At 36.4% G+C, this 23,931-nt stretch overlaps 1 protein-coding gene across 2 annotated transcripts in view; it reads left to right on the forward strand.

Moving 5' to 3' along the window:
- Positions 1-23,931, forward strand: part of EPHA3 (EPH receptor A3) — a 360,676-nt gene that overhangs the window by 326,239 nt on the left and 10,506 nt on the right. For both annotated transcript variants that reach the window (XM_040484241.1, XM_040484240.1), the window contains exons 14-15: positions 6,749-6,898; positions 8,414-8,607. In XM_040484241.1, the coding sequence (XP_040340175.1) occupies positions 6,749-6,898; positions 8,414-8,607 (344 nt within the window). The remainder of the gene's footprint in view (positions 1-6,748; positions 6,899-8,413; positions 8,608-23,931) is intronic.

The following is a 23,931-nucleotide window of genomic DNA, read 5'->3' on the forward strand; positions in this document are numbered from 1 at the left end:
TGTCCTAAGTCAGTCTTACTTCTTGATGTCTGGAATGACTAATAATTCGATTCATTTCTGCCCTATCATCCCTTTTCAATGATAATTCTATATGTCAGGGTTAAAATACACTCCTGTGATTTTGTTTTTCTTTTTCATTTGCTGACCACTGCTCTGGAATCCCCCTATATTTCAGGCAGGTATTTACTAAACATAGACCTTTAAGGGAATCATTGCCTTGATGTCTAGTCAGAATTGTCTTTTGGATATTATGAGGTTCTCTGGATATTATGAGGTTCTCAACCTATCATTTCATCTTTCCTTATTTTTCAATCATCAGTATTAAACTTACTCAAGTTTTGCGCTTTTTTGGTTAATTACTAGAATGAATCTAATATTTCTATTATTTTTATTGCAATTATATAATATTCTTGTACACTGAATAGATCTTTCTGACTTATTTACTTATAGCATTGCCTCTTTGGAAAATTGCATTCCGAGTGCTAAAAACACACACTTTTAAATGAATTTCTTAAACAAAATTAAGGTTGAGTATGTATAAACCACAAAGTTTAGCATTGAAAACCTCACTGAACTCTGAAACATTTTTAACCTTATCCATAAATTTTGGCATTGTTTTTGTTGAAGACAGACATTATATATCAGAGGAACTAATTTGAAAATAACAGATAAATTACTTATTTGTATTGCATTACCTGGGTAGCCAGAGAGTAACTTAGATTTCAAGGTGAAGATTTTCCAATTTTTTAAGAAATTCTTAAACATTTCACATAATGTTGAAACATTTCAAAAGTTCAAGGGATAGGCTTTGCTACCTAAGAGATCATCTGTCTCTGATCTCTTGTGGCAATCAACATCTGCTGAAACAATTCTCTCAATGGCTTTTAGATTTGAACTACTGGGGATTAGAACAGATGCTTCCCCTGGGAGTCTTCCCGGCTTGCCCTTCACCTTGTTGTCTAGTGTTGTCTACAGTGAGTGAAGTTTAGGCCCTGACAATACATAGATGCTAAATCCTAGAGTCAAATGATTTATCTCTATGGTTCCACTTTTAACCTGAGAAGCCAATATTTGCCTCCAGGTTAAACACTCAATTACTTAGGGTTTACTAAGATAAACTCTCCAAAGTCCTTTGTCACTCTAAGTATGACCTGACAGAGCTCACCAGCAGGCAATGTGAACTGTGGATCCGCAAAGCATTTACTAAATCAGCAGGGAGAGATTTGTGTATATAATTAAAGAAAAATTGGGGCAGATATGAGATATTATGCCTTAATGTCCAGAGAGTTCAGCAATTATACTCCTTTTCTTAGAAATCAAGACTTGAAGCCCCCTAACCCATAGTGAAGGAGCTGACTTTAGTTGAGCGCCTGAAAAATTCAGGCTCTTAGCCAAATGTCTCATTTGAACTGTCTAAATTCATTAAGCTTAGAGAACTGAATTGCAGGATCTTTTGAGACTAGGTTTACTCTAACTGCTATTTCTGGACAAAGTGAACAAGGTTTTGGACTCCTTCAACTAATCCTGGATTTGAGTGTAGCAATTATGTAATTCTTCTTTCCAGAAAATTCCTAGCGTCTTCACTTGCACCATTTTATTCTTCTCTTTTAAATTTTCTGTAAGAATTCTATAGAATTCAATCCAGATATGACACTCAATAGGTATGTAGTAGCCAAAGCTTACGATCATCTTTAAGAGTCCAAAATAATTAACATTGAAAATGTCAGCATCCTTGATACACATGTAGGTTTAAGACAGAAATTTGAAAGTTGAAGGAGTAGACCTAAGAAAGTTGTTCATAGGTCAGCACAGCTGTTAGAGATATCCCCCACGATCCTATGACAAGATATGAATGACAAGATAGCTGAACAGAGAAGTTAAGAAACTTGGCTAAAATTAAACAGTATGCTAAAATTAAGCTGGAAACTAAGACTCTTGATTTCTGCTCAACTTAAAAATGCAAATGGAACAATGACTATAAATTCCCCTGCACCCCCAATTACTGAGTTATACAGGATGAGACATCACACTGGGAGAAACTGGCCCTAGGTGTGGGCTTCTAAATATGGGAAACAAGCATTAACTTCTAATTCTTTTATAGAGTTCCCGCTGCAATTGAGGCTTTAGACACACTCCACATACTGTGATTCTGAGCTTGCCCCAGGCAATTGCAGGCCTTTCTCAAATACATAAAAATCTGGGAAGCTTACATGTAGACATAGAGAGCACCTTAAATAAATGTGGTCATTTTACAACGTATTTATATATTGTAAAAGAACACATCGTCATAAATTATCTTTATGGTAACGAGCTGTGCTTTACAGTACTCTGAATGCCCAGTAGCATTTTACCAACCAAACTTGAAATTGTCAACTGATTTCAGAGTTTTAGCTCATTAAGGACAGTTGTACTGGAATAGTTTTACTGTGGCAGGAAAGAAGTATGGCAAAGAGGACTTTTTGTCTCACTGAATCCATATTTTTGGATAGCCCACTGCAGGATGTGTTTGGCACTTATTCGAAATGCATCTAAAATTTCAAAATACACCCCAACATATGTAATGGAGAAAGCAATTTCTGGACCTGAAAAAGAAAAAAAAAAAGTCAAACAATATGAGCTTGAATTTGTTGAGGTGGGGAGTAGGTGGGTGTGGAGAGGAACTTTTGTGATCAGTCAAGAGAAAAAGTATGAATAAACTCTACAATGGGTGACTTGTAAAAAATTTAGTCAATTCTTATAGATTCATTTTATTTTATTTTGATAGTCTCAGATCTACAGATATTTAACTTGAAGGCAGACAGCCTTATCGGGAAGTTAGACTGTATTAAAATGTATGGGTTCTTCTTTCATCCATGTTTCAGAACCGAATTGGGCCCTCAAGGACTGGCATCCAGTGTCTATGTCAATGACATTTGTGCTTTTGTAGCCACAGATAGTGTTTGCTCTTGAAGTAAAAACTTATTTTTTACTAAACTCTTTGGTCATATATACCTCCATTTAATAAAGAAAAGTTTCACTATCAATAGGAAGTTATCCTATTTTTGAATAAAAGAATGGAAGAAAGGTAAAAAGAAAGGAGAAAATAAAATAACAAAAACATTAAAAACATAAAAATAATTAAAAACAGAGGGAAATATCTCAAAGAGATACTGTTATATTTACCAAAACCCAAGTATAAGAAGATTAGCTCTGTTGAACTCGACCCTTACTTGACAAGAACATAAATAAAAATATCCATGGAAAGTACAGGAATGGTGTTAAAAAAAGAAAAAGATAATTCCATTTAGTCTATATAAAATCCCAGATAAATCCTGGACCTCATCTGAATGATTTTCCCTTGCTAATTAAAGCTTGTCACATACCATCTAAACCAGTAGTTTTCAAGTGAGGATAATTTTCCTCCTAGGGGATATTTGGCATTGTCTTGAGGCATTTTTGGCTGTCACAGTTGGAGGGATGCTAATGTTATCTAGTGGGTAAAGGCCAGGGATGCTACTAAACATCTTTCAATGCACAAGACAGCCCCCACAACAAATAATTTGGTCTGAAGTATCCGTAGTGCTACTGTAGAGAGAGCTTTTTGTGAAATTACCTAACATGTGTAAAGAATGTGTAAAAAATGGGAACGAAGATCAAATATCCCTCTCAAGTACTTGATAATCTCTCCTATCCATACTGGACTGCAAGTTGCATGGGGCAATGTAGAACACATTGCCCTTTGTGAAAAAAAAATATGCAATATGCAATATGCAACAGACTAGCCATCTGCCACAAGGCCTAGAATGTTGAACTTTGAGATATCACAAACAGAATGCAATGAATGGTATGACTTTTATTCCTGTTAAAATGTTATTCTCATTTGCTGTTGATCTAACACTTGAAATTTTCTTTTCTCCCAGTGCTCTAAATTTTAGACATGCATGGCCATTTTATTTTTGATTTTTTAATTTTGTTTTGCTAAGATGTCTTTGGAGTAAACTCATAAATAGAGATACTCACCTCGCAGTTAAATAGGTCATTTACTTTCAGTCAGCGCATGAGTCTCAGCCATGCATTAATTTTTATGTTTAAAAATTGTATTTACTCATCCTACAAAGGAATAGTGTAATATTCATATTAAGAAACAATAATGGTTATTAAGTTATCAGTGATAGGGGCGCCTGGGTGGCGCAGTCGGTTAAGCGTCCGACTTCAGCCAGGTCACGATCTCGCGGTCCGTGAGTTCGAGCCCCGCGTCGGGCTCTGGGCTGATGGCTCAGAGCCTGGAGCCTGTTTCCGATTCTGTGTCTCCCTCTCTCTCTGCCCCTCCCCCGTTCATGCTCTGTCTCTCTCTGTCCCAAAAATAAATAAACGTTGAAAAAAAAATTAAAAAAAAAAAAGTTATCAGTGATAAATTTAGGTTTTAGGCTGGTAGAGTACCTACAATACTAATATTGAAACAGTTGGTAGAAGATGCATATTATCTATGGGGCCAAATGAAAATCTTTAAAGCATTCTTCAGACTCTAAAATTTTTAATCCATGCAATACCCTGGGAGATATTTTCATAATTTTGTAGATACTGTAAAAACTTGTTGTTCAGTAATTCTTATATTTACTATTATTATGGAAATAACAGCATTGTTAAATAGCATGTTTGGAAGGAAGACATAAATAGTATGATTTTTTTAAAGCTATTATTATGCTATTCACAGGTTCATTCTTAGTATTTATACATTTTCTGAAAAACTAGGCTCAATGTATTATTTTCTAAAAATAGGCTGTAAATGCTCAAAATCATTACATATCTTAAGTAAAATCTACCACTCTAAGCCCATAACATGGTCCTCTCTCTCAACAAATACACACACACCTCCAGGAAACAAGGTTGTAAACAGGAGAGCTTGAAAGTCGGACTCCTGTTTTAAACTACGGGAATGCAGAGATAAAGGAAGCAAGCCTATAACTCCTCTGAACATCCCAGTCTACACGAGATAATTAAAAGGTAGAAGGATCACAGAACATGGAGTGACCAACTTGGCCTGGAACATTTCCAAATGTTCCACCAATGAGTTTACATTTGACCAGGATGTTCAACTAAGTTTACTAGGTGCAGAAGGCAGACAGGGAAAAAAGCTTCCCAAGAAAAAACAGAATAGCACGTATTTAGGGAAAGGTAATTCAATTCAAGTCAGTGAGCACTTGTTGAATGCCTACCCGGCACATTTGCCAAGATAATGTCTAAGCAAGACCATTGCTCTCTGCAGTGAGTTCAGGCTCATGGGGTTCATGCTCATTATCTTCAGCTTTATGATCTATTTAGCTTTTCATAGGCAGAGGATTTCAAATTATAGTTTGGGTACAAGAATTTTATGTATGGCAACATATAGGACAAAACTACTACTTGTATGAAAAACTTGTACATCCTGTAAGGCTCAATCCATATGTGACCTCCTCGGTCTCTCTAGTGAGCATCTCAGGCCCTTGTTCTGCATCACAGCTGTCTCTGCTACTGTTCCTAACTCACTGCGAGGTCCATGACCGGCGTGGTCAGTATCACCTGGAGCTTTTTAGACACGCAGACCATGGTTACACTCTGCAACTACTGAATCATAATTTCCATGGGCACAAGCTCCAGATGATTCATATACATAGTAAAGTTGGAAAACAAAGTACTAGATACTTATTTCTTTCTGCATTTCGTTATTCAAAACAACTAATTATCATTCCTATTTGCGTGATATTTTCCCAACAGAAGGGCTAGTGTGTTATTTATTTTTGTCTCACCCGGAGTGACTAGCATAATACTTCCCATATGGTTGCTACTCAACACATTTTTATTAAACGTATTTATTAAACTGAGAGCAAATTCCATGGGAGTCATACCTTCATACCTCCCATAACTCAGAGAAGCAATATTCTCCTCCAGACTATAAGTTCTGGGAATGTAGTCATTATATCTATCTGGTTCATATGGTGTCTACCTAGGACATGGAAGTTACTTCAGCCATTAATGATGCAGTGAAGCACTTGGTACCGAAGAGAGTTTTTTAGAAGTATAATTTTATTTTGAATTTATTTAGTAAACAAATGTCAACGAGAACTTTTGTGTCGAGGAATGGTATAAGTTCTTTACAAGTATTAACTTGTATTCTGAACTAAGATTGCTTGGTCAAGCATAAATCTATGCTAAATCAATAAAGGTTGACTCAGGATACCTCATTCAATTCTAAGATAGTCTTTAGCACATCTACTTTGGGTCACTGTGTTGCACATGAGTAATTAATGTGCCATAGTTGATATAAACCAGCAGTAGTTGAGCAGTTTTTAAATGTTTGCCTTTCCTTGATGATTGGAAGTAAACACCTCAGTACATGGTATGCCACTCATTTCTGCTTAATATTAAAATAGAATATCAAGGGGCAGCTGGGCGGCTCACTTGGTTGAATGTCAGACTTTGGCCTAGGTCGTGATCTTGCTGTTCCCGAGTTCGACCCCGCATCCGGTTCTGTGCTGACAGCTCAGAACCTGGAGCCTGTTTCAGATTCTGTGTCTCCCTCTCTCTCTCTACCCCTCCTCTGCTCATGCTCTGTCTCTCTTTCCCCAAAATAAATAAACATTAAAAAAAATTTTAAATAGAATATCAAGATATCTCAGCAGAAACCCATATTCCACTTCAGAAGAGAAGCACTCAACTGCAGTCGGGTTTTATATTATATGTTAGCTAGTTTATGCATTGATCGTGCATGTACATGATTTTATATTAAAAGGGAGGCAAGATCCCGATCCGATGGACATCACCAGAAGCTATAGCTTACCGCAAGTTCACGTCAGCCAGCGATGTGTGGAGTTACGGGATTGTTCTCTGGGAGGTGATGTCCTATGGAGAGAGACCATACTGGGAGATGTCCAATCAGGATGTAAGTATTTGTAGTCAATGAATTATGGGTTCAGATTAAGAGATCAAGCTGTGCAAGGAAGTGGAGCATAATGAAACCAGGTGGCTCCCAGTTTGTGACATTGAAACAGAATACTTAGACGAAATGAAATAGTTTCCAGGTCTTGCAAGGATATTAATTGAGTTGCTTTTACAACTTTACATGTTTCCCTGAAGCAGGGGTTTAGAAATGAGAGAAAATGAAGACATTTGTCGCAAGAATGTAAGGAAATAAGTGACCGCAAAGATAACCAAAACGTATAGGGGACTGTTTGAAGTATTTTTGCTACAAAAGTGCTTCTATGTAATATTAATAAACCACATTACTGCCACCCTTCGTAGGTTTAATTAATGATCTGTGCCATCATTTTGTTTCCTTAAACATAGTATTTCCCAAAGTCAGACAAAACAGCCAATCTGCAGTATGTTGTTTCTCTTCATGTATTAAACTTGCACACGAATTTAGTTACACACCCTGAAGTGTCTGGATGGAAAAATGATCTTTAACTTTCTGTGGTAACTGTGATGTTATTTTTCAAAAGGATTTGTGTTTTTGTAAGTGATGCTTTGCAAATGCTTCATAAAAGGATGCTATTGACATGGGATCAGCACTCAGAGATTTTTCTTTATGCTTAGCCGGAGACTATGAGCTGGATCTTACAGATTCCTAAGATGGAAAGCTGAGATGCTTTTAGTCATTTCCTACTCACTACATACAAAACCGCTTTTACTGTATTTGGATATAAAAACCTTTCTGTACTTCTCTAGTCAAGCTGTTTTCTGTGACAGTGCTGGGAAAATCGGACTCTTCCACTTCTCTATTTTCCCAATCTTCTCTATATTAGAGGATCTCAAAGTGAGGTCTCTGGACTACCACCTCTAGCGTGGCCTGGGAATTTGCAGTAATGCAAATTCTCAGGCCTTCCTCGAGACTGACGAATCAGAGGAGAGCCATCTTTGTATTAATAAGTCCTCCAGATTATTCTGATACACAGTAAGTTTGAAAAATCACTGTTTTGGGTGATTTAAAAGTACAAATGAATTAATAGTTACTTCATGGTTCAGCACATAGGATTTTACCTAAGGAATTTACTATGACTTGAAAGGTACCGTTTGAATTAAGTCCAACTGAAATCTGCAGACTTTCTCTGCACTCATTCATATATGAACAATATTCCACATACATCTGTATTACCAAGTAATAGTTTCTTTGTAACTCTGAGTTTCCTATATCATAGAATGTTTCTTTTGACTTTATTCTGCAAACTATCTTTACAAACGCTTCTTTCCTACATTCACTTTCTCTGTGGATCTTCCTGTGTATAACATTTCCAGTTATGAATAATCTCTTACGTATTTGATAAGCTGTTATCCTTTCCAGCAACTTAAAATGAGAACTTTCTCACTTAACTTTAAAATATTCATCTTGGTGTGCCTTGCCCATGGAAAATGAAAGGAGTCTCAGCTCTTAAGTCCCTGGAAACTGCTTCTCACACAGGTGATCAAAGCTGTGGATGAAGGCTATCGGCTGCCGCCCCCCATGGACTGCCCAGCTGCATTGTACCAGCTGATGCTGGACTGCTGGCAGAAAGACAGAAACAACAGACCCAAGTTTGAGCAGATTGTCAGCATTCTGGACAAGCTTATCCGGAACCCGGGCAGCCTGAAGATCATCACCAGTGCAGCAGCAAGGTGACACTTAGATTTTACATTCTGCACTCACTCTGAAATTGATGTATTTTCTATCTCCAGTGTATTAATGTTTTTTTCCTCCCACCTCCCTCATTGCATTCTTTGAAACTTGTATTCCCGAGTAATGGAGAAAAGTGTCTTTTTTTTTCTTTCTTTAAAAAAAAAATCTTCCAAGAGGAATTATCCATGATGATAAGATTCAGAGATATTTCTAACGTCCATCTTGACTAGGAATTAGTCTACATAAAGACTTATGTTTAAGTCTTTGGAAAATAGGAACCCCAGACACATAGCTCCTTTTCACTCTCTACTGTTTAAACAAAATTATTTTAAAGGAAAAAAAAATGAAATCTTGAGTGGTGGTAAATCCTAGTGAAGTCCTGATTCATTCCTCATTTAAAATAAAGCTTCAAAAATAAAAATGCTTCTAAAATATTGCACCGGCTAGCAGAATGCAGTTTCCCCCACCGTGTAATTAAACAAAGTTTGTTTAACCCATATCATGTGCCAACAGCTTTGTTAGACATCGTAGAGAAGAAAACTGAGAATGAAAGTGTTGGTGTCCCCAGACTGCAACACAAATGTCAGTACATGATAGCCATAATGCAACCCAGAATGCATGACATCCATTAGGTTTTATGCATCTCCCGCCTAGTTAAGAATCACTCAGTTCTCCTCATGATGTTGAGAAATGGAAGTGAAAATGTATCTTAAAAAGTGCAATTAAAGAAATAGGGAAGAAGAGATGAATTTTGCCAGGGGCCACGAGAACAAAGGAGTGTTAATATATTTAGTACTTCCTAGTGAAACTAAAGGCAAAGCTAACTGTCATGTTTAATGATTTATATTCTCATTGTACATATAAGAGAACAATTCTTTTACATTCTAATGATATGTGCTCTTATAGGACGGTTATATGGTTTTAGTAAAAGAACTACACTTCGTGTGCCTAGAAATCCACAGTATTAAGTGACATGTATAAATGCTACATAGTGATGATTTACTGTGACTCGTGTAAAAGATATAAAATACTGCCTTACTGGTAAGAATTTCTTTCTTTTTTGCTGTCTTTATTGATAATCACCAAGAATTATGACTTTCAAACTGATAGAGCATTTGCTGTTGCACTTTATAATCGCGTATATGATTTTTTTGACATTAAAAGGAACCATTCTTTTGAACATACATGATCCAGCTTTTGCACTATATTTGGATAAAATGAATAAGGGGAATCTGAACCAAAGTCTTAATATCAGTATCTAAAATTTATAGATTATTTGTTGAAAATAGCATTTAGGGGTCCCTAGATTCAACTTGATGACATATTCTTGTAGGAAAAACTACTCATAATTTATCCTGTAAGAATGAATCTCTATCCCGGGGCGCCTGGGTGGCGCAGTCGGTTAAGCGTCCGACTTCAGCCAGGTCACGATCTCGCGGTCCGTGAGTTCGAGCCCTGCGTCGGGCTCTGGGCTGATGTCTCAGAGCCTGGAGCCTGTTTCCGATTCTGTGTCTCCCTCTCTCTCTGCCCCTCCCCCGTTCATGCTCTGTCTCTCTCTGTCCCAAAAATAAATAAAAAACGTTGAAAATAAATTAAAAAAAAAAAGAATGAATCTCTATCCCAATCTTCACAGAGAGAAACTATACAGACTCTTTTGGATATCCAACTGACAGTTTGACAACCAACAGTATAACAAACCCATCCTTCCCTGAGCCATAGGGTCCTTGTTTTGTACCCCGAAGCCACTTCTTTTTATCCTTACTCAATATCAATCCTAGAGAAAAAAAAAAAAAACTCCACATTTTTCAATTATTTCCATATCATAAAGAAAACATTCAGACCATTTCCATAGGATGGTATTATCAATATAAAAACTGACCCATCTAATAGGATCAAGGGATATTTAACTCCACTTCTGCATGGAAAAATGGTGTTAATATCATATTGTAGTGTGCCAGGATATCCAAATTTTAGCATACTTCTTAAGTTCATTTTTCCATTCTTATTGAAATTTAATATTATTATTTCTCTTAATATATATTCTTTTTTAAATGTTTATGTATTTTGAGAAAGAGAGCAAGCGTGAGCAGGGGAGGAGCAGAGAGAAAGAAGGAGAGAGAATCCCAATCAGGCTTTGCTTAACTAACTTAGCCACTCAGGCGCCCCTCTCCTAATATATATTCTTTAATACTTGAATAAATTCTGTGTATTTTGTCAGAAAACATGTAATTTTCGTGAAAATATTTTTCTAATAAGTGGCATACATCTTGATTCACTTAAATATAAAAGTCTTAGAAATTATGTTTATAGGTTTACTTATTGCCATTAAAACACACAAGTGGGTGGATTGCATCATTGTAAATTTATTAGTAACAAACAAGTTGCCATGCAACAATGTCAAGAAAATATTTATTTTTCCTTCAGAAAACTTGCTTTCCCACTTTGACAATGATTATTTCATCCTTTATCATAACTGATTAAACTCATTCCCTTCCCCCTATAGTTTTTCGGTGATGCCCTTGCCACACACTTCATCAAGAAAATGCAAGCCATCAAATGGGAAATTCCAGCAGCAAAACAAAAAATTACTGGTGCCCGCACCCATGTGTCTTATCTTTTTCTCCCCCTCTCTTTCTCTCATTACAAGAGAGGAAGAGAGGAAGTGTCCCTCTATTTGTCAGAGGCAAATCTTTCCTTTCTGTCCCTTGCTTCCCTCTTTCTCCCTCTCCTTCTCCCTTGCATATCCAGGTCCTTTTGTTGGCAGAACCATTGTTATAGAAATATGTTCTATTACATTGTTTCTCAAATTTCCCTGGCAAGAAGAATCACTGGGAGGAGCTAACTAAACATTCAGCTATCCAGGTCTCGCCCAACTACTGATCCAGAATGTCTAGGAAAGGGGAATGGAATTTGGATGCTTGATAAAAACTTCAGGTGATTGTTGTCATAAAGGCAACTTAGGAAATGCTGTTTACCAACATTTACCTCTGCCGGCCTCACATCTCTGCCAACTCCTTCCTTATTTATCTGCGAGCCTTCATGGCCATACTTCTCAAATAAGTTTCACAGTCATCTCAAACTTAATATTCTGAAATTTTATGTTTTTATTTTCTCCTGGTAGCCTCGTCCTTCCACCACTTTCCTAATTTAGTTTAATATACCAGCACCTATTCATTTGCCCAGTCAGGATTAGACTAATTCTTCGCACCTCTTTCTTGCCCTCCACACTTTGATTCTAGAAGGTCACTGGATCAGCATGATCCGTCCCTCTCCCTTTCCACTGCAAACCCCATCTGCTATGACTGTTTACCCCTCTGGCTGAGACACTGCAGTGGTCTCCTGACTTGTCGCCCTGCTTTCATTCTTTCATTCATTCTTACTTTCATTCTTTCATTCATTCATCTTTCATTCATCTTTGCACATAGCCTTCTGAATTTTCTTATCAAAATACATGGAATTTGGGGTGCCTACGTGGCTCAGTAAATGACTCTTGCTTTTGGCTCAGGTCATGTTCTCATGGTTTGTGAGTTCGAGCCCCGCATTGGGCTCTGCACTGACACTGTGGAGTCTGCTTGGAATTCTGTCTCCTGTCTCTCTCTATCTCTCTCCTGCTCGTGCTGTCTTTCTCTCTCTCTCTCTCTCTCTGTCTCTGTCTCTGTCTCTCTCTCAAAATTAATCAATAAACTTAAAAAAATATGTGATTTAATTTCAGTCACCTTTTTATAACCAATTTTGAACTGGAAAAAAATCTAGACTCTTGTTGACAACGTAAATAGCCCTGCTTTTCCGATGTCATTTCTTTTATTCAAAGGTTACTTTCTTCATATTTCAACAACTGTTTATTGTATGCTAGTATACTATGTGCTAGACATGTGTAGACTCTGGAGAATGCTGGAGAAGGCAAAAATGGTCCCTACCTTGCCAGAGCTTAAAATACAGAGGATGTACAAGAGACATTAGACAAGCACAGATTATAGGAAGGAAATAAATAGATAGTTGTGATAGACAGTAAAAGGGTGATTGGGCAAGAACCCTCTGTGGAGAGACATTTGAGCTAAGACCTAAAGAAAGAAAAAGAGCCGGCTGTTTAAAGAGCCCTACCCCCCTCCACACACACACACACACACACACACACATATTCCTAAAAAAAAGTACTCTTGGCATAAGAAAAAGCAACTGCAAATGAGTTTGGAGGGTTCTAGAAAGTGCCAGAAGGACAACATAACTGAAGAGCAGTAGGGGAAGGAAGAGTCTGTCATGAGTCTGAGAAAGCAAACAGAAGCCAGAGCACTTGAGGCTACCCAGGCCATGTGAGGACTTTGGAATTTTTTTTGAAAAACATGAGGAATCCATTAAGGCATTTAAAGCAGAGAAGCAGCGTGATTTGATTTACATGGCTGCTTTGTGGAGGGAGGGCGAAAAGTGTGAAGAGAGGGGCATTGCAAGCTTCCAATCTCTGTGCCACTTCCACTTAAACAACACTCTAGCCTCAGTGGCCAGCGTCAAGTTCCTTCAGAAGGCCAAGGCATTTCAGGTATGAAGACAGTAGCACATGCTGTTCTCCTTATGTTAGATTCTCAGTTCCGTCCCTTCCTCCCTCTTCTGCAACTTGTAGTGATTGAGGCATTCTCTGTCAACATCCTGTAAAGGCCCACACCATTATTTTTTATACAGAGTGCCATCACAGTTTTAACTCAGTTGTGTGTTTTCTCTTTTTAAGTCTCTATTTCTCCGATAATCTTAAGCCCTGTGAGATTCGATGCCATGCTTCTCTTGTATTACCAGTAGCGGGTTGGTACTGGGAATTCAATAATATCTATTAAGTACATGAGTATACATTTTCTAAAATAATAAATGTCCATTTCAGTAGATACACGATTTTTAGAGAATATTCTAGGGTTTTTTTTCTATTCATTGTGTAGGTTTCTGCAGATGTTAGTCATAATACTAAAAGCTTAAAATTTTCTTCTCAGCAAAATTTCATGTCTTTCTGCCACCTCAACTTCAAAAACATCCTCCTCCAAACACACTAGGAGCCCATCACAATCTGAGTTTGTGAATGACACCAAGACTTCAGGTTTCTGAATGACTTCTCTAGATCAATGTACAGAGTTATGCCTAGAAAGTCCTATGGAAAAATAACATTATTCTATAATTCCTATAGACATGATGTTTTCCAGAGTCATCCTGAGTCGAGTTAGTTTTGTGGCAAACTTTATTTCATATATTATTACAGAAATCCTTCTATAATACATCATTTCACTTCTGAGCCTTCAGTAGAGTTGATGATTCATAATAGAATCTTTCCCAGAGAGTCTTACACTAAGAGTTTCTTGGTGAGTACTGGAAGTGGCAAGGTATATGAGCCCGTGGACAAGGTGTGCCTACTAAAAACTTACTTGGATGTTGGAAACGGTGGTAAGGAGAGAAGGGAAGTTATATTAAATTTTATGCCATGTTTGTCTTCTAGTAATTGATTTCTTTTCCTAAAAGTAGTATAATTGGAGGAGACATACATGAATTTGAAGTTTAGACAGTACATCACTATGAAACCACAGATGTTTTATTTAGCAGTTACTTTGTGCAAGGCATTGTACTATGCCCTGTGGTGATCAGTTGCAGAGAAGAAGTACCTTCTGAATGGTGGATGAAATTTCTGTGAGCACATAACAGCGTTAATACTAGGGGAACACTGTGCAAAAAAGAAAGACACACAAAAACTTAGGATCCTTCCAAATTTTATTGCATAATACAATTCTGCTGGAATATAGTATGAAGAAAGGGCCTGATCGATTATTTCATCATATAATGGAAGATTTAATGTCATTAGAAATCTGGGCTTTGGGGGCGCCTCAGTGGCTCAGTCGGGTGACTTGATTTCAGCTCAGGTCATGATCTCATGGTCCGTGAGATCAAGCTCTAATCAGGCTCCACACTGAGCGTGGAGCCCACTTGAAATTGTCTGTATGTCTGTCTCTAAAAAAAAAAAAAAAAAATATGAACTTTTGTCTTTGAGGAAAAGAGGAGCCATTGAAGATACTTAAAGGATATGTAGTTCTGTGCCTATGGAATAATTCTCTGGCAGCTATACCTAAGAACTGGAGGTGAAGAGGTTCGTAATAAGGATTTTGAAGGTGATTGATTTCAGTAGTCTAAGAAAGGACTTCCTCTAGAGTAGAGCAGAGGAAATAAAAAGAAAAGATGTGAATTCAAAAAAATTTCCTGAAGTATTATAGGACATGGGGGCCAATGAGATGTGCAGAGTGACAGGGAAAATATCGGAGAATACTTCCAGGTTTTGAACACGGAGGACGATAAAAACAGTGCTTTCGCTGACAGCATAGGAAGGGCATTAGGAAGAACAGGTCTGCAAGGCAGATGAGCATTTTGGAACAATGAGACCAAGTCCTACAAGAAACTAGAAGTTTACATCTCAAACTGGGGAGCCATTAAAACTGGATAATCAATTTAGAACCTTCTCTCTATAAAGAAAAAAAAAAAACCTCATAGAAACTTGCTTAATAGTACAAATCTCAATCTAGGAATGCTAGGTTTTACCATAAATATACCTATTTTTTCTAAAATTTTAATTTCGGGTTAAAGTTCTCTTATCTCATGGGTTTTGAAGAGATTTTTTTATATTTTTTTAAGTTTATTTATTTTAAAAGAGAGAGAAAGAGAACGCAAGGAGGAGAGGAGGGGTGGAGAGAAAGAACCCCAAGCAGTCTCTGCACCATCAATACAGAGCCGGTTGCAGGACTCGAACTGACACACCATGAGATCAGGACCTGAGCCAAAATCAAGAGCCAGACACTTAACCAACTGAGCCACCCAGGTGCCCTTGGATTATCAAGAGATTTTAACCTCCAAATAGAGATTTTAATCTCTGAACGCTCCAGGAATGTTGGTTCATACAGGTCGCCAATGAGTCATCCCTCCTCCCAATCTTCCAGATTGAACTTTTGAGCTTCTCCTTGCTGCCCCTGGGGTGCCCTATTATCTAGGAATCTTTCTGAAACTTCTAAAATGCCTCAGTCATTTAGTCCAGAAGTCACTAACTAAAATGTGTGCAAGAACCAAGAAGATAATTGAAATGGGTATATGCTTCCATGCTATGTAATAGGATGCGATGGTAGCTCATGGGGATTTCAGGCACCTTATGAGGGGATTGTGGAGCCAATTAATGCCATTGGATGGAAATCCTAAAAGAAAAACAGTATGCAACATTCAAAACTATCTCAAAACAGTAAGTCACTGCATAAACTTCTACCCAGAGAGAAAGAAAATGGTCTCTTTAAGCTGTGGGGAACAGTACCAATCACAGAGCAGAAGAATATGAAATGGTTAGTAGAAACAAGGAATAGAATTACAAATGTGACTTAGACCATTACGGAATCCACAGCTCAAGGAATTTTCCAAAAGTGGATAGAATGAAGTGTGTTATCAAAGGCTGCTGAAGAGTGAGCAAACAAAAATATAACTGAAGACGGCGTGCCTGGGTGGCTCATCGGTTAAGCGTCCGACTTCAGCCAGGTCACGATCTTGTGGTCCGTGAGTTCGAGCCCCGCGTCGGGCTCTGGGCTGATGGCTCAGAGCCTGGAGCTTGTTTCTGATTCTGTGTCTCCCTCTCTCTCTGCCCCTCCCCGTTCATGCTCTGTCTCTCTCTGTCCCAAAAATAAATAAACGTTGAAAAAAAAAATACAACTGAAGAAAAAAAGCCATTCAGTTAAATAGTGAGCATAACATTGGTTTCTTTTTAGAGGAATATTTTGATTATTTTAGAGTGATAAATGAGATACAAAATTTTAAGAGGTTTAGTTATAATTAAATAATGAATAAGCAGGGTGAAGACAGTGTTTTTGAGAAATTTAGAAAAAAATATAAATATAATGCACATGTAGAAAATGGTAAAAATAAAACTCCCTCCCATTTTAAGAATTGAAGAAATCTTTCTTAAAGAAGTTTTTGACAAGCTGTATTAGAAAGCTGTAATCATCAAGACAGTATGGTACTGGCACAAAAAAGACACTCAGATCAATGGAACAGAATAGAGAACCCAGAAATGGACCCATAAACATATGGCCAACTCATCTTTGACAAAGCAGGAAAGAATATCCAATGGAATAAAGGCAGCAAATGGTGTTGGGAAAACTGGACAGCGACATGCAGAAGAAGGAACATGGACCACTTTCTTACAACCATCCACAAAAATGAACTCAAAATGAATGAAAAACCTAAATGCAAGATAGAAAACCATCAAAAGCCTAGAGGAGAAAACAGGCAACAATCTCTTTGACCTGACCCACAGCAACTTCTTACTAGACATGTCTATGGAGGCAAGGAAAACAACAGCAAAAATGAACTACTGGGACTTCATCAAGATAAAAAGCTTCTGCACACCAAAGGAAACAATCAACAAGACCAAAAGACAACAGATGGAATGAAAGAAGATATTTGCAAATGGCATATTAAATAAGGGGTTACTATTCAAAATCTATAAAGAACTCATCAAACTCAACACCCAAAAACAAATAATCCAGTGAAGAAATGGGCAGAAGACATGAACAGACACTTTTCTAAAGAAGACAACCAGATGGCTAACAGACAGATAAAAAGGTGTTCACCATGACTCATCATCAGAGAAATACAAATCAAAATCACACAATGAGATACCACCTCACACCTGTCAGAATGGCTAAAATCAACAACTCAGGCAACGACAGATGTGGGCGAGGATGCAGAGCAAGAGGAACCCTTTTGCACTGCTGGTGGGAATGAAAACTGGTGCAGCCACTCTGGAAAACAGTATGGAGGTTCCTCAAAAAGTTTAAAATGGAGATACCCTATGACCCACCAATTGTGCTACTAGGTATTTATCCAAAGGATACAAAAATCCTGATTTGAAGTGGCACATGCACCCCAATGTTTATAGCAGTGCTATCAACAATAGCCAAATTATGGAAAGAGCCCAAATGTCCACTGACTGACAAATAGATAAAGGAGATGTGGTATATATATATACGATGGAATATTACTCAGCAATAAAAAAGAATGAAATCTTCCCATTTGCAACAATGTGGATGGAACTAGGATGTATAATGCTAAGCAAAATAAGTCAGAAAAATATCATATGATTTCACTCACATGTGGAATTTAAGAAACAAAACAGATGAACATAGGGGAATGGAAGGAAAAATAAGATAAAAACAAAGAGGGATGCGAACTGTAAGAGAATCTTAAATACAGAGAACAAACCAAGGGTTGCTGGAAGGGTGTTGGGTGGGGGAACAGGCTAAATGGGTGATGGGCATTAAGAAGGATACTTGTTGGGATAAGATCTAGGTGTTACATGTAAGTGATGAATCACTAAATTCTACTCCTGAAACCATTATTATTCTATATGTTAACTAACTTGGATTTAAATAATTTTTTTTAAAGTTCTTGATAGAAAACAGTTCTATAAAAATAAATTGAAAATGGTCTTACAGTGATAAATTTTCTCTTACTTCCTAACATGTACTTTAGTTATACAGATAGGAGAAATATACAAAATTCATTTTTTAAAAGAGACTATTTTGAAGGATTAGTTTTATACTATTTAAATTAATTTCATGATATATATTTTTATATTATATATTCAATTGCCTTTACATTGTATATAAGATATAGCTCCTGAATTTAAATAAATTATTTCTATGAATATAGCTAAATTAAAAATAAAGAAGATTAACAATAGAGAAAAATGAGAGATGAATTAATTCACTTCCATTCAAGCAATAAGATGGCCTCTTTATTTATTTATTTTTTTTCTTTTTTTTCTTTTCAACGTTTATTTATTTTTGGGACAGAGAGAGACAGAGCATGAACGGGGGAGGGGCAGAGAGAGAGGGAGACACAGAATGGGAAGCAGGCTCCAGGCTCTGAGACATCAGCCCAGAGCCCGACGCGGGGCTCGAACTCACGGACCGTGAGATCGTGACCTTGCTGAAGTCGAACGCTTAACCGACTGCACCACCCAGGCGCCCCTAAGATGGCCTCTTTAATTTTTGGATACTTTTGTATATAAAATGAAATAGATCAATTATTTTTAAATTCACAGAATTTTCATACTCCAGGCAGTTATATTATTTAATAGTATTATAAATTTATGGAAAACACATTTTTGTTATAAAGAATTAAATACATTCTATATATTTAGAATGGAGGTCTAAAGTGAAGGCAACCAAATTCATGGCATAAAATCTTTTTGTTTGTTTACATTTTTATTTATTTTTGAGAGACAGAGATAGAGCACACGTGGGGGAGGGGCAGAGAGAGAATGAGACACAGAATCTGAAGCAGGCTCCAGGCTCTGAGCTGTCAACACAGAGCCCAGTGCACGGCTCCAGCTCACAAACTGTGAGACCATGACCCGAGCCTAAGTTGGACGCTTAGCCGACTGAGCCACCCAGGCACCCCTCATGGCATAAGATCTTAAACAATATATTTAATAGTAATTTACAATGAAGTTCTGGATCCTCTGGTTTCTCTTCAGATCGCACAATGAAGTTCTGGAGATCCAGTTGTACTTAGTTAACTTACTGAAATGATATAACTATATTGTTCCATTGCATGGATCACTATCTTTAAAGGGACTCATATTTATTAACTTGCAAGATAAATGAAGCAATACTAGTAATTTTTCCCTGTTAATGGCACTAAATTAGTATGAATCAAAGCTTCTGATCGCTAAGAGAACAAAATATAATTTTTTGAGAGTATTTTGACAACTACTGCATCCTTTAAAAGAAGTCTAACAACCAAAAAAACAGTCTATTTCTCAATGTGACTTTGACCTCCAATTCTGAAACTGACAGGGTGACTTTCCTCACTAATCAAATATTATACAGAACTTTTTAGAGGGAAGCAAATATGCCAAATACCCAGGTGATTTTTTTTTTAATCTTAAAAATCAAAGTAGGTAATTTTGCCACTGGGAGGAATTAAACCAGCTGTAATAGCTATAACTGCTAAGATTCTTATCCTTAAGGCCTAAAGATAATTAAAATAAACACAGCAACTGTACTTCACCTTAATGTGTCGTGTATATCCTACTCCCCTGTTGGGAACTCTATATACTCAAAAAGGATTCTTAGTTACTGATGACAAATTAAATTTGCTTAAACTTTATCTGGAATTTTTAATGTTAGATATAAAAAGATCAAGATTGTAATAAATCCACATTTTAAAAAATTGGTAAATAAAAGATTTTCCCCCTGAAATATGATGAGAAGGCACCATTTCAAATTTAAAAAATTAACAATAAATTATAAAAGATATTGGAAAATTAGATTACTAATTTCAGACAATAATAAAGATAGATATAATTAATATTCTGCCTTTAAGAAACTATTCTTGAGTAAATATATTTCCTGAAACTGTTCAGAACAGACAATAAGTAGATAATTACAGTGGTATAACATACATCTCCAGTATTATTGATATTTACTTCTAAACTCAGTTGGCATCCACTTACTTATTCAGGGAATGTGTATTCATTACTGTTTTTATTCATGGAAGATAAAGTCCTTTGTATACCAAAAGGAGTCTTTTCATGTTATAAAAAGATAACATTCAATCCTAGTGGTTTGGAATTCTAAAGCAATATTGAAGTAACATCATTATGAAAATATATTCTTGGGAGTGACAGTTGTTTATTGACATTGGGTACCCAATATCAGGTGCTAACTGGTATGAAACCTTTTGCAGGTAAAATAGGAGTTAATCAGAAGAAAATATATGTATACGTCTTTAATGCAACAGTATGAAAACCCATAAAAGAATAATTCACAAACCTAAATGCAAGGAGGGAGAGAGGGGGAGGAAAGTTATTTTTTGCTTCCCCTGAGCAAACATGTAATTTCCATGATTTCTTTTTAATGACTGCGGTCTGCGGCCAGTAGGTACTGATTTATGAAAAGCTGTAAAAGATCAGGTGGAACTCTGCAGGACATCGTTTACAGCTGCATGGATTGAAACCTATCTAATTTGTCTAGTAAAAGTGTGAGCTCACAGTGCACATCACCCAGCCTATAAATTTCCCCTTCAGACCCAAGTCTGGGGCTGGGTCTAAAAAAAAAAAAAAAAAAAAAAAAACCCAATGCCTGCAGCTGCTCAAAAAGCCCACATTCCCTTGGTGCGCATGAAGAGACATCACAGGCTCTTCACAGTGAGAAACAAATTCCTATCCATTGATAAACTCTCCAGATGTCCTCTCAGAGGAGGAAAGGAACCAATTTTTATTTGAATTCCCAAGAGAAATCCTGGAAGTGGAAAAATGATACTTTGCAGGGCTGGTTATTCTGAGGTCACTGGCATTAAAATTAGGCCATTCTTTGTCTTCATTGTACTTTGATCCAAGTAATAAACAGAAAAACTCAGTTGGGGTCACTCTAATCCCTAATCTGCACGTCCTGTTCTATTTCAATTTGTTTATACTAATTTTCTCTAAACTCTTGTTGAGTCTGGCTATAGTGTTGAGTTTAAAAATACAAACCATTTTGAACTAAGAAGAAAAAAACTCTGCATTTTGCTATTAGGCACAGTTCATAAATATTCTGAATAAATGTCCTGGGGTTTGATTCTTCATACCCACAAACCCATAAATAAAGGAGTATTGCTGTTCATGGGACCAAGAGTCGACAAGAGTCGACATTAGAGTCTATGCTACAGCTACTGTAGAAATCCAAGCTGTGGTGTGTGCCTGTGTGCATGTGCACATATGCCTATAGATGGTTTAATATATCATTGTCTTCTACGTATGACTTCATTTTTCTTATCAAAATTTCTTACACCTGATTTAATGTTATTCCTATCAATTTTGTTTACTAATTCAGTGGCTTACCCAGAGGGTCCAATGTTACATCTAATGCTGGCTAGTGACAAAGGCTATTTTACCCATGAGCGTCATGCTAAAACAACCCAAAAATATCGTGTAAATTTTGGAATCTAGCCTGTATATATGTATTCCTCAAAATCCTAGGGAAAAAAAAAAAACAAAGGCAAGAAATTTATAATTATTAAAATAAACCTTTTTTTCTGTTGAATACTTTAAAGAATCATAGAGAACTATTTATACATATGCCCCAGGAGAGAATAATTTATAAAATGTTACATTTTGTAGTTTTCTAGGTATTCCTTGAAGAAATCAATGATTTTTAAAAATCATTTCTAATTATTGTTTCTTTTTTTCCTTTTTATTATTTTTTTAATTTTTTTTTAACATTTATTCATTTTTGAAAGGCAGAGAGAAACAGAGCGCGGATGGGGGAGGGGCAGAGAGAGAGGGAGACACAGAAACAGAAGCAGGCTCCAGGCTCTGAGCTGTCAGCACAGAGCCCGACGCAGGGCTCGAACTCACGGACCATGAGATCATGACCTGAGCCAAAGTCTGCCGTTTAACCAACTGAGCCACCCAGGCGCCCCATCTTTTTTTCCTTTTTTTAAGATAACCTCTGATTATTAGTTAAAATTAAACCGTAATCTATAAATATGTTACATTCTCTTTAAGTTTAATTTTTAATTTATAAATTAAATACTTGAGGTAAAGAAGATTGAAATAGTTGAGTTTAGTCTCATGGAAAGAAGGTCGCAAAAGTCCTCCATTTTCAGCTATCTCCCTCTCTACAAATGATCATGAGAAAAAGGAAAGTAGCTATCGATCTATATTTTCCACACAAGATGAAAATATAGACAGAACGAAACTGTCATGTTGCCAACTTTTTCTTCAACTCAGTATTAACATTTCCTTAATATTTTGCTTTTATCAAATAAAAAAAATTAGTTAAAAACTTATTTTTATCAAACACATTCCATATATCCCCATCAAAATCCAGATGGATAGTCCATTTACATTTTTTCATGTGTCTCTGCCAACAGCATGCAGGGTTAGGACATGGTACAAATTTGTTCAGATTTGAGAATGTTAACTTGTTTCCTATGTATCAGGGAGTGAGTTGGAGAAATATTATCAATAGTAATAGAAATCTCCTAATTAAAAATTGCTTTTAAATGTGGGTAGAGTTGGCATATTTGTAGATTTGCTCTACAGAAAGATTTTCTCATGAGAATATGAGCCTTACCACATTTCCTAGATGATAATCAATGATTAGTATTCATTGATAAAACACTATGCAGTTTAATTTCATCAAGATGATTCATTTTGTTATTTCATGCTGTTTCTAAAAATATTATTGAATTGGTACTTTAGAGAGCTGAATTTGTTTCTAAAACAAGGACAAATCCATGGTAGTATAGTCTTCATTTGTTTTGATGTCCTCTGATAATTGTAAATATTGAATTTAAGAACTTCAAAAAACAGATTTCATTCAGGCAAAGCATTAATTTTTAACATTTAAGAAAATGCAAAGTTTAATTAGCAAATCCTAATATTGGAGATTTTTAAAATAATAATTTTAAAAAGTTTTAAGAGCTCAATGCTGATCAAATTCAACTGCAGTATTATAAAACATGAAAGATTCTGTATGGTAACTCTAAAAAAGTACAAATCTAAATGCACCTTTTCAATTATAAGTTAAAGATTAGGTTACGACACACAGTTTCAATGTTAGTAATATATTTTACTGCAGTAATGAAAACAGAAACTACAGAAATCAGAATAGCATAGCCACTTGCAAGCATTGGTTATAGAATGATTGTGAGGTTGTAAAAGTTATTGGCTATTCAAATGAGGCCCCCAATTATACCTGCTTTACAAGGTTGTTGCCCTATTATGCTCATAAGATTATACATGACTAAACTTTTAATTGCTCAGAAAGATCATTAACAAGATCACCACACTTCCAGCAGCTTTTATAAACTGGGACTTCTTGTGTTATTTTCTTTTTGAAGTTTTAAAACCTTCAACCATTTGACAAGATGTGTTACCTTATGTCAGAGTAACAAATAGCTAACCGATAGCATATTACATGTCCACATCTCTGAGTATTCCTTGCATAAGCAATCTTTTTTAAAATTCATTAATCTTCAGTTGTGTGAAATCTCTTGTGATCATCATTCCCGTTTTACAGGTGAGAAAGCAGACAAGATAAGAAATCACTGAAGATCACACAGATAGTATGTGCTATAACCAGGATTCAACCCAAGCCTTATGGTTCCAGTGTCTGTGCACTGGACCACTACACTTTATGGAATATAAAAGTTAAAGAGCCCACATCATGGAACTTAAATAAATTCAGATACACATAAATTTAAAAAAATAAATGTAAATTTAAATAAATAACTTAAAAGAAAACAATATGAACTAAGTTCCACCTAAATGGTAT

This window comes from Herpailurus yagouaroundi, unplaced genomic scaffold (genome assembly GCF_014898765.1).
Source record: "Herpailurus yagouaroundi ecotype Mexico unplaced genomic scaffold, PumYag 162, whole genome shotgun sequence".
In the NCBI taxonomy this organism is placed as follows: Eukaryota; Metazoa; Chordata; class Mammalia; order Carnivora; family Felidae; genus Herpailurus; species Herpailurus yagouaroundi.